The following is a 12109-nucleotide window of genomic DNA, read 5'->3' as shown; positions in this document are numbered from 1 at the left end:
TGGTGTGAGGGGTGGGATGAGCTAGCTGCCATGAGCATGTACCTAGTGTTTCTGACAGGATTGCACTTGGTTTAGTGGTCCTGTCTCATTGCCCAGACATGCCTATTTTTAGCACACTAGAATGTGGGTATATCTGCCAGAGTTGGAAATTGCACAACCAGCTCCAGTGTAGACGTACCCTAAGGATGAACCTATTTGGATTACAACAGGGCACGTCACGCAGAGATCTCTAGTCTAAACAGGCCGCGCTTCTATCTTAAAGAAGGAAGGTGGCCGTAATCTACACTTGTATGTAGACTGGATGGTTGGCCCTGTTGAGATGAAGCATAGATGCCCCAAAGTAAAACAGGGATGGCCAGTTCCTGGGGCTAAGAGAGGTTCTTCAGAACATGGGGCACTTGGTAGAGTCTCGTGTCCACTCTCTGCACAATGAAATTCTTCTGACAGAAATTCTTCTCCGGGGACAGAATCCAACAGCTGAAGGAAACAAGAATTTTCCAGGCTACGACCATAGCATCGTGAATTCAAAGAGCTTTGCAGCTTTCTAGGGGTTTTAGCCTGTAGTTGATACATTTTGCAGAACTTCCAATTAATGATAATTGATTGGGAGTTACCAGGGCGTCACGATAACATCATCTCCCCAAGGTAGTTTCCTGGAATCACACCGCCGGCCCTGGAACTTTTACACTTAAGTTATTCAATGTCTCCTTGTGTGCTCAACGAATGGACCAGAATTGGTGGCATTTAAGCTAGCCAGCCAGCTCCCTTGCTGTGAAAAGAAGGCAGCGTAAAGCCACCGAAGGGGCCAACTGTATTTACATGATGTTTCCTTATACTGCATTTTAACGCAGTGTTAGGCAGAAAGAAACCAGAACCCATCAGAAAGAGATATAGCTGAGGAGCAATAATGGGTTATCCACAGGGCCATTTCCCCATCTGCCCCAGCTACTCACTTCCCATTTGGGTTAACATAGATTGTACCAGTTAGAAATGTGTTACGCGGTAAAACCCCTGGCTCAGGGACTCTCTGAGCCTATACAGCACCTAGCACGATGGGGAGCCTGACTGTGACCATAAACAGCTCAGAAGGGAAGAAATCCATATTCCAAGCCCCTTATTTAGTGGAGTTAGTACAGACAAAACTAAAGCACTATTTTATAGAGTGGCCACGTAAAAAATTGGTACATAACAGGTAAGCACAGCCAGGTCCACTAATGAAGCAGGGCCTAGCTGACAATGCATCGCTCAGGACAGGGTGTTTGGTCACACCCTGCTGAAACCTCCATCCTCCAGCGAGCTGAATGAATATGGGAACGTATGATCAAACTCAGAATTCAGCCTATGATTAATAATTCTTATTCATTATTTGTATTACAGTAGGGCCCAGGCGCCCCAGTGTGTGAGGCACCACACAAACCCTCCCGAAGAAGGCAGTCCTGCCCCATCAAGCTTACAATCTAGGAGAAAACATTCAATCAAATCCTTGAAATATGACAAACACTGAAAAGAGGTCAAGAGGCCCTCATCAAAGGCATCGTTAAGAGGAAAAGGCTGATTTTAGGGCCAGCTTCTCTCTCTGACAAGCTGCTCACACATCCGAGGGCAGAATTAAACGGCAAGAAGGCAGCTGTTTGTGTTTTATAAGCTAAAGTTTCTCTTACCTATGGAATAACCCCAATATTTCACAGGGAATCATCATCCATCTAACTGAAATACCCTCTAACGGCCCATCAGCCTCAGATCCCTTTTGAAATAGCACAGCTGAGGACTTGCTGGGCCACAATTTATTTTTTACCTTCTCAGACATCTTGCTAACTCTATAGCTCAACAGTGACAGTCGAATTTCACACTGTGATAGCCCCCCATTGATTTTTCACTCTCGAGAAGCAACTCCGCAAATTAAAGTTAACAGCATTTCTGAAACTTTAAAAGAAAGGGGAGAGAGGCTTGAAGGGCAAAGATGCCAGAACTGCACTTCTGACACAAAAACATCGTTCCTTGATTAGTTGTGGCAGGAGGAATACAATTGTCCCAGAGCCAGGCACTGGACTCAGTGGAACCTGCAGCTCTGGCCCCAGACTTACAGCTTGAGGCCTTTAGGATCTAAGCAGGGCTCAGCAACCTGTCAGAAGTGCTGGGCTGAGTCTTCATTTAGTCACTCCGATTTAAGGTTCCGCGTGCCAGTCATACATGTTAACGTTTTTAAAAGGTCTCTTTCTATAAGTCTATAATATATAACTAAACTATCGTTTATGTAAAGTAAATAAGATTTAAAAAATGTTTAAGAAGCTTCATTTAAAATTAAATTAAAATGCAGAGCCCCCCAGACCAGTGGCCAGGACCCAGGCAGCGTGAGTGCCACTGAAAATCAGCTCACGTGCCGCCTTCGGCACATGTGCCATAGGTTGCCTATCCCTGAGCTAAAGCATTATATAGTTCCTCCACTATGGGCAGCTGCAGAACGTGGCTATACAGAGGAAGCGTTACCAGGGAAGCAGATTTCCCCGTGTTCCTGGGTGCACCTAAAGTAAAGGGAGATACCAGGCTCACTGACAGCTCGGAGTTCCCCTGGTTATTTGCCTGGCTGAGTTATGCCCTGCCGGGCTGCAGATGAATTGCTATCTATCTCAGACTAACCAGCATTTAGACAGTGCTAGGTTGGCATGGTGATATTATTGTTTTAAACTATTACCTGTACAGGCAATGTCTCTTCATAGCTCGAAGACAAGGGGCTTAGTTAAGAATCTCAGCCCAGCTCTCTCCTCCCTGACAAACTCATTCTGAACTTCAGCCCCATGGGATCCGCTAACACAGATTAACGACCTTACATGAACCCTGAAGCCTATTCACCAGCCTTTCTGAAGCGCAACGTTACACAGTGGCATCAGTTCTGTGCACTTATTACGTATTGGCGATGGCATTTCAAAGGAGAACCACAACCTTTAAAAAATCCAAGCGCAACTCCCCGAGACAGGTGCGGCCCTCTGCCCAGTGACTGCATGATTCGGCCTCAACCCAGCCCCATACTGGGCACTGCTCTTGTTCTTGTCTGAACCTGGGTTTTAATCCTGCATTTGACTCAGTGCAGGCAAATCCCTGGGGACCTAACCGCAGATCAGGCCCTCCGATGGTACATTCTTCCAGGCAGGGACCCTACCTCTATTTTGTAGAGCCCATGTGCACTTATAGCACCTCCTCAATATTATTTTACTCTTCTCCATCTGCGTTTCTGCACTGGCATCCAAGCCCATTAATGGTTCAGTATCTACAGAGATGGGGCTGGGAGAGATTATCCTGGTGTGTGAATTCATGGCATCTTCTCTCCAGTCCCCTCCAACATGCTGATTTAAGGGTAGATCTGTCTTTTTAGGCCAGCGATAATCCTCTGGCTTCACACCCACCCTGCTCCCATCTCCAGCGCTGGGTCTGAGCAGGAGAGAAGTCCCTTGAAGAGAGACATTGCTATTTCATGTGCTGCTCTCAGCGATTACTCTTCAGTCCACACCAAGCCAACCCAGCAGCTTAGCTTGCTTCAATATTAACCAATTCCATTAGTTTTGCCAGGGCTGCTGAGCTCCCCTGAAGTTGGTGTTTTTTGAAACCTGCTTCAGAAAGGTGTGTGTGTGAGGGGGGGGGGGGGGGGAGAGTGTGAATGAAAATGAACCAAACGCAATGGCTTTTCTTCTCTAAAACCCTCTCCTTAGCCCAACAAGCAGCTCGTGCAGCGGAGCGTGATGAGCATTAAGTGTTATAGAAAGAAGATAATTATAAAGGGATTTAATGCTTGCTGGGCTTAAATCACAAGCTTTATAGCAAAGGTAGCGCATTTGCTTAAACAGCCTGGTGCTCCGATGTGCTATTATACGAGCAGGACTGATGGCGCTAACTGGAATCCAAAACAAGATTTGTTTTATGAAAAAAAATAAGAGCACAGCCCCTTCCAAACACGGATGGCAGCTCGAGTCCCACCTCCTTCCAGTTCTGTTCCATCCCTGATTAATGAGGTTGTCTGCCTGATTTATGACCCACCCCAACAGATTAGAGTTTCCCCCTTCAACCTCCCCTCCGCTCCCACCCCCCAAAAGGCACAGCCACACTCCGCTGGAAATATTAGAGAATTATTAAATAAACATTCATACGTCATGTCTCTTCCCATACTGAGCTCATCGCAGTCAACACTCAGCAGCCTGGGCCTGTTTGCTTTCATGCTGACACCAAACAGCTGGAGTGATTCATGGAGAGGCTGGCTACAATGTTTCATGTCATATATCATGCTAGCAGCGCTCCCTGCCCTGACTGAGATAAACTGATCAACCACAACGGACTGGAATGAATTTATGACAACACAAAATTGAGGAAAACAAATGGGAGGTGACCCAGCGGGCCACTAACCCAGACTCTTTTGCTGGCCTGCAATCTAGTTTGGTGGCAGAAAGCAAAATTGAACATTGGCACTCTGAATTAAGATGCTGGCTTTTAACCCCTGGGAACCTTGATTTCAAAATGGCGCCAGGTTACTTGGGTAACATCTTGGAAGGGAGGGGAAAGGGAGAAAAGAGGTTACAGCTTCTGCCGCTCATAGCTAGTCGTGACACACAACTACGAGACCCAGCAGAACGTTACTGCTAGTGGAGGACACTGGGCACATGTCTGAACAGTTACAGGAATCGATTAATCTCTCCAAGCCCAATGCAAATCCGTGTCTCCAGTCCAGAGGTGTGTTTCACGTCTGGAGATCTGCCCATCTGCTGAGGATTTAAGCCACTCTTCTCCCTACCCAATCCCCCTTAGCCCCCTCTACTAATCCTTTAGAACTAAACAGCATTGGTTCAGAAAGTTAATGGAGTCAAGATTGGAAAGTCACACTAGATCCCGACGTCCCGAGTGTAGAGGGATTTGTCCCCAGACCAATCCTAGTTCCATCTTGTCAACCAGGGCTACCATCTGACGTTCAAACACAGATGATGGAAGGGGCTAGGTCACTGGTATGGAAAACAATGGAGACCTGTCCGGGTACGTGGAGCTAGGAAAACTAGTGTGGACTTTCCTAGCATCTCTAGGCTTGTCAATTTGCTTGCAAGAGTCTTTTCTAAGGAAGCCTGAAGTGCAAATTCCATTAATTTTCAACCAAAGCACATTAGCGGCATGCCAAAACAAGGACAGTGTACTGTATTGTATTAGCTAATTAAAAAAATACTCTCCATGCTTAGACTTATTTTTGGAAAGGGGGGAAGGAATGTCATTCTTATAACAGTAGGATCAATAAATGGAATCGCTACTAACTTTATTACCCATTGTTCTAAATGGAGAGCACAGCTCTGACACAGGTGAGAAACCATGTGCTTCTAAACTTTTTAAAATGCTAATCAGATGCTACATGGAGCTTAACACACCAATCAATAACATCCAGATTTAAAAGCAAAAATTAAAGTTATGAACAACGGAGCAAAGTGCTTCAGCCTAGAACTCACTGCAAGCACCATCCAAAACAAGAAAAATGAAACCAATTTAGCTCCAGATTAAGAAACAGGAACTGGAGATGACACAATTTAGCCTGTTGGGCTGGGTCACCATATATCATGGCTCCTCAGCAGAGTGGGAAGCAGCCAGACAGTATGAAACCCTCCCCGGCTTTCTGTAGGATTCTAGGTCTGATCGCTGTAATCTATTAATTTAACACAAACCCCCCTACACAGACAAACATGCAGAGCATCCAGGATCCTTAAACAGCAGGACAGGAACTATTTATCACACACAGATCTCACAGGGAAAAAAGGGAAAGGTGGGAATCCACCTCCAACACCATCTTACTTTCTGATCCTGATGGAAATAAAGGCCTTTAAATAAAAGCGTCTCAGCTCTCCTCGTTCCTTTAAACGAGGAATTTCTTGGGAAGAGTCAATAAGCCAGTAAGGTTTTACCTGTAATTTCTAAGGAGTTTTCCCTGCCTTCCAGCAGCTCCAGCAGGACTGGGAGTTGAACTGGGGCAGGGTTATGATGCGACAGGACAGATACACATATTTCACAATGAAGTTATTCTACGCGTCATCTGAAAGTGCTTGGGGATCCTTCCAAGGACTCTAGCTCAAGTTTTAATAACCTGATCAAGGAGGCAAGGTCAATTTATCACTTGAGCTCAAGTGTTCTGGAAACGGTCAAATGCTTTCAGCTTTTCAACAGGAGTGGATTTGAGAGGGTAGAGAGTCACTGACTCTAAGGAGAACTTAGGAGGCCCTACGAAGGATGAGCAACAAACTAAAGGAGGGTTGAGACAGAGGATTATTGCTCAGGGATTCAACATCTCTAACACAAAACACAAGAGTGGCTACTCTGAAAGATAGGCCTCCTATTGCTGTTGTCGTGAAGTCCCAAAATTCTATGGTCTAGCTTTCAACCCACTGATAAGTATGAAATCAGAAGATATATGTAGAACATGAGCAGTGCAGACCACCCATGTCTGGGACTCATGGGTAGAGAGGTTTTAAAACAGAAAAAAAGGTCCAAAGACGAGAGGTCAGGGGCAGCAGGGAATTCCCTCAGCTAACACCTACCCATGCACTAGCATGTCTTAAAGCTGCTTTAGCTGTTAGAAGTCTCCAGTCTGCAGGGGACACAGGTCTGGACAGGTCGATTTGGAGAAGGAACTGGATTTCAAACTAATCCGAGATCAAGTTATTTGGAATCTTCAAGCACAGAGATTTTCCCTCCTGCTTCTGTCTCATTCAGAGCTGTTCTATTCCTTACCCGATCAGTGCTGATTTTAGGCAATAATCAACTGACTTTTTTTAAAAAGGGAATTAAAATGATCCACAGCAGCAATGGAGGATCTTGAAAGTACTAGGCTGGGATTTCCAGAGGCACTCACGCAGCTGGGCGTCCAGCAGCCAGGGTTTCCCCACAAGCCTTTAAGAAGAGGGTGTGACAGGGCAAGCCACTCTCCAGGCGGGGAGGTTCCCCAAAAGAGAGAAATCTGGAACAAACAGTGCCAAGGGCATGACATGGCTCTGTCCTAGGTCATGCGTACATGAACTAGCAGGAGAAGGAGATGGTGACAACCCCCCATTATCAGCAGTACAATGGGCTATCACACAGCTTAAACACTGGGTTGCAGGCTCCTGAATCAGAGATAGAAGGGTGCAGATGAAACATGCTCAGATCCTGGGAGATGGAGGATCAGGGTGTCTCATATTTAGTTTGGGACGGAAGTCGCTTATTTCAGGGATAACTGCTTCAGTGGTGAAGGGTGCCAAAATATGCCCGTGTGCGCCTCTGAGTTACCCTGACGCTCAGAGAGTTGAGGGCTGTTGCTTCACAGGGCTGCGCGCTTTACTCACTTTTCGATGTCGCTGTTCTTACAGGTCTTTTGCAGAGCCTCCTGTTTACTGCTCTCCCCGTTACTCGTCGAGGGCATTTCTGTGGAGGGAAGGTACAGGGCATTTAGTGAAAGGAATAAGTCTAAATGTGTAACGGGTGCAGGAGCAAAGGACCCAGAAGTCACTTTTGCAGAACCGACGCTGCCTGCTCCTGGCTGTCTGAAAGGCCTGTGCCCAGGACAGAGCACTCGTAAGATCCAAGAAGGAAAATAATTCCACCCTCGCCTCACCTCTGATGGATGCCCAATGGGCAGTCAAGATTTATTTCAGAAAAGATTTGCTACAGCAGCCATGCAGGGCAGGTTTCCAGCAAGGCAGGACTGGACAAAATTCATCCCACGAGAGGAAAATAAAATAAAAAGCCAAGATTTTCCAGTGATTGAGAGATTTTGGGCACCCAGCCAGAGATGCCGTAAAGGGGTTAGACTGAAATTGCTGAGCACCTGCCCTCTGCAAATCTGGCTCCTTCAAGGTATCTTTAAAGGGGTCCCTAAAGTCACTAGCCACCATCTTGGCCGAAGAGTCTATGCAGAGCAGCTTGTGATGTGTCTGGGTGACAAGTGCTATAGAAACCCAGGCTAATACCAAGCATTAATGCTGTTGCTTCTTCACCATCCCTCCGATACAGCTACTAAAGGAGAGCTGATTTAGTTAATTCAGTCTGTGTAAGTGCTCCCATTTCTCTTATCCAAGACACTTTATTCTCTCGTCTCTTAGGAAGCTATGTGGGTGCTGTGTCACATACAGGAAAGTGATTAAGAACAGAGAACACTTAATATACTTATTTATAACGTCCCTGGTGAGACTGTATTTCCTCACCCTTCTCTTCCCCTTCCCAGGTCCAAGCCCCACACTGTGCAGTTTTGTGCTGTGCAGTTGCCCAAGCCCCTGGTTGTGGACTCTTATGAGGCCTGAGTGTCAGGTGACCAGCATTCTATTCCCAGTTCAGCTGTTGCGCTCCCTGGTGACTGAAGGCAAGTCTCCTAACTTCGTGCTGCCTCAGTTCCCTCTTCTGGAAAGCAGGGACGACAGCAGTTACCCAATGCTGTGATGTGCTTGGGGCTCCACAGCGGGAACATGTGAAGTTTTATTACTGGGGGGCTGCTCACACTTCCCACTAGTTTGTTATTGTAGAGATGGGTATGTGCCTGGGGGCCGCTGGCATTTAAAAATACTCCCCCCCCCATGAGTTTAAAAAACCTCAAAGAACAACATATGCTTTCAAATGAGTATCAATGCAAGTCACAGCTCAAACCATTTTCTTTGTCGCAGATTATTATTGTGGGCAGCCTCCACCATGTTTCCTCAGCTGAGACAGAAGCCAGGACACTCCATGCTAAAAGCATAGACCTCTGCCACTTGGGCTAAAGGAAGAACTCCACGGGAACAGCAATCGGAGGCACTATTCTCTTATGCTGACACCACAGAGGACAAGATCTACTTTGGAGGTTGCATTAATCTCATATGTCTTTTAAAAAATGGGACGACAACAAAGAAGGGCGGCATTAACATGTGTCTGGGTCAAGCTACCAGCAACCGAACAGCAGCACTGGGAGTGAAGCTCTAACAGCTGCTTAAGTGAACAGAGGAGGAGGATGACCCAAGGCAGTGTGGTTTCTGCTGGGAAGAGAGAATTTCCATTACCATGTCCATTGTTGCACAGAGGCCTCCTGACCAGCGGGACAGGCTCCACAGATACCCTGCTCCTAGACACTTTGACCACAGAGGGCAGTGCCCCCAGGACACCACCCTCACTACTTGACTGCTGGCCTGAAAATCTCCCTGTTCTCTGTAGATGGGATCCCACTCTGACCCTCAATGCCAAGAGGCAAGATATGGCTCCCACCACAAGAGGACTCACTGGTTACCAACTGGCTTCCTGTGTCACCAGGCCAAGCAGTCACCAGTTGTTTTTCTCCCTTTCATTCAGATTCTATTTTATGACATTATTCAGCTCAACAGGAAGTTGGTGCGGCCTAATGGTCAGAGCCCAGGAGGGGGAGCCCAAAATGCCAGAGTTCTAATCTCGTCTCTGACTGACAAGTCTCCACCTTGGGGTCAGTCCCTCAAAGGCCCATGATGAGGAATATGTGTGGGGCCCACTGAAATCCTCAGAATAAAGGTGTTCTGCCAGTACCAAGTATTGTTAATGATACTGTTTGGGGGTAAAAGGGTTATCTATACACAAGATCACCGCCTGCTTTTACTGACATGCAGTTACCATGACCACTACACAGGCAAGTGACTGGAACTCAAAATAGGTGGAAGATCACCCCCCTTCCCCTGTCCCCCACACCCTCCATCTAAACCTGCAAGAGAAAATCTGCCTGTTCAGGAAGGAACAGTAATTTATGGATTTAACACTCACCATCACTGGCCCATTTGGAAAACTCTGGCGTTATTCGGGTACTGGGCGTGCCACCACTAAAAACAGAGAAGAGACACAATGCTGAAAGCGGGTCACGGGGAGTCCGTGGCCCCTTCAGCACACACAAGCCTCACTGGTTTTTGTAGGTTTCAACAGCTTAAATACAAACGTTCTCTCCACTTAAATCTGGGCATCTATGCAAGGGACTAGCCTTCTCTGGAACTGGGCTTTGTGCTGGCAAGTGACGTACAAGGTTCCCCACACAGCTCTCCCAATGCGCCCAACTCCTGCTGTGCCCACGCAGTCTGTGCTCAACCACTCAGTGGTTGTGATGTTGACTGAAGCCTTGTAACCTAAGGCTGAGTTTTGCACCCAGGATTCAAGGCAAAAGGCTTAATGGCTAAAGGCTTCTCTATGTACAACAGACTCTCCCTCGAAGAATAACTGCCCCTTCTCACAGGCGGGGCCTTTTAACGCTTCAAATTTGGGACACCCATTGCACTAAAGCATACAGAACTGGCAGTCGTGACCAGTTACTTGTGAGCCAACAGAATAAAGGAGGCAACAGAACAAGAGAATCTTTAAAGGCATCCAGGTAATTATGAGCACTAAGTGACATTTTCAGCTCTGTGGGCTAAGAGGGTTACATTAAAAGGGTAATCTAGCTTCCTGCTTCAGGGCATTAGCTAATAATTACACTCTGCATTTCTCCAGAGAAATTGGCCAGAATTTCAAAGCACTTTGCAAATATGAAGTATAATCACCCCCATTTTACAGATGGGGCAAATGAGTCAGAGAGGGGGTCAAGGACTGCAAGGCAATAGTGTCTGAGTGACAGAGCCACACATGGGAATGTGACGTGGTAGGTTCCAGGCTCCTGCTGTAATCCCCACACCACACCTCCCCACTACTGTCTGCGGGCACTGACGAGGATTCCCCCACATCACAATGTGCTCATCCGGTGGGGGAATGGTTCTACCTCACTCTGAAGCATAGGGACTGGCCGCTGCTGAAGGCCCAAAAGTCTGATGAAGCATGGCAAATCCTATGTTTCTATAGAGTGGAACCGAATTTTGAGCCACTGTTTGTGACAGGTTAAGCAGTAAGAAAGCTTCATTTCACTGCTTTATCAATCACTTCAACTGTGACCTCACAGGATCACTCAGTCTAAGAGACAGAGGGGATACGGAAGCCCTATTTTCATACAGGGCAGAGGACGAGAAAAACAATCCTAGGTCCCTGTTCACAGTCATTTTGTTATTTGTCTGAAGTACTTCCCCCAGCGCCTGGCTCCCATGTCGCCCTGGCTGTCTGCATTTCACAGCCTGGAACAAGCGAGGCAGGGCTCTCGGTTCCCAGTGCAAAGGCCTGCCACACGAGGGAGCAGCACAGATCTGCCTCTACTCAGTGCAGCATGCAGAGAGGTCCACTGGCCTGTTCTACCCCACCCTGGGCAGTCCCCCGCACGCTGCTAGTTGACACATACTGCACACAGCGCTACGGCATGCAAGCGGCAGCTGCAGATCTATCCAACTCTAGTCCGCTCTGGGGAGTGGCAGAGCTCAGGGCCCCTGACTGTGAAAGGTCTGCCCAGAGGGGGATTGCAGCACCAGTGTCTTTTCCACCAGAAGTTAGTAGCTGGCCAATGTTGCTCTCGGAGTAGGCGGCACTGCTGGGGAATGGGTGTGGCCAGAGTAGCTGGGGAATGTGCGTGGCCAGAGCAGCTGGGGAATGTGCTTCTACGAATCCCTAACCAAACCCTTATTTGCCCCTTCTTACACCCCGAGTGGGGAATTCAGCCCGAGCCACACGACTGTTTTCTTGGGTGGCTTTGCCTCTCTCTTGCCATGTCACACACACACAGCTGAATGGGGTTTCCCCCTCAACTCACACCCAGGCAGTTTGGTGAAAACAATACAAAGCCCAGGTGCTTACTTTAAGACAGCACCGCGGAGTGCCTCCCGCTCTTTGGCTTCGCCCGGCTCTTCCCCAGTGCAAGGGATGATATCTGCCTCTGTGTACCTACGCACAGAGGGTTAAGGAGCAATACAGCCTGTCGAGGGGGAGGAGTGGGTGCTCTGCAGTACCCTTATTTTGCTGCACTGGGGGCTTAGCCAGCCAACTTTAGCTACAAAGGATACACAGCGAGTTCATTCGGACAATCTACCTCAACAGCTAGCTTCCTGGAGCTTTGATTTCAAAGGCAACATAGAACATGGTAACAAACTTAGACAGGAAGGTAACACCCTGTGCCATGTGGAGAGATTCCTTTGATAGTAACATGTGGGAAGAGCTGTTACCAACCTTGGCTTACAGACACTTTAGGGCCGGCTCCACTGCAGGCATCAGCCAGCACAATGCCACTGCC

The 12109-nt window shown here is 47.6% G+C and overlaps 1 protein-coding gene across 4 annotated transcripts in view; it reads right to left on the bottom strand.

The window, feature by feature from the left end:
• RNF220 (ring finger protein 220) overlaps positions 1-12109 on the bottom strand; it is a 338401-nt gene that overhangs the window by 27991 nt on the left and 298301 nt on the right. For 3 of the 4 annotated variants that reach the window (XM_032765616.2, XM_032765614.2, XM_032765617.2), the window contains 3 exons: positions 11677-11763; positions 9742-9797; positions 7335-7413 (listed from right to left, as the gene is read on the bottom strand). In XM_032765616.2, the coding sequence (XP_032621507.1) occupies positions 7335-7413; positions 9742-9797; positions 11677-11763 (222 nt within the window). The remainder of the gene's footprint in view (positions 1-7334; positions 7414-9741; positions 9798-11676; positions 11764-12109) is intronic. The other variant, XM_075067568.1, reaches the window with a different exon arrangement.

This window comes from Chelonoidis abingdonii, chromosome 7 (genome assembly GCF_003597395.2).
Source record: "Chelonoidis abingdonii isolate Lonesome George chromosome 7, CheloAbing_2.0, whole genome shotgun sequence".
Lineage (NCBI taxonomy): Eukaryota > Metazoa > Chordata > Testudines > Testudinidae > Chelonoidis > Chelonoidis abingdonii.
This window is presented reverse-complemented; position numbering and strand designations above follow the sequence as displayed.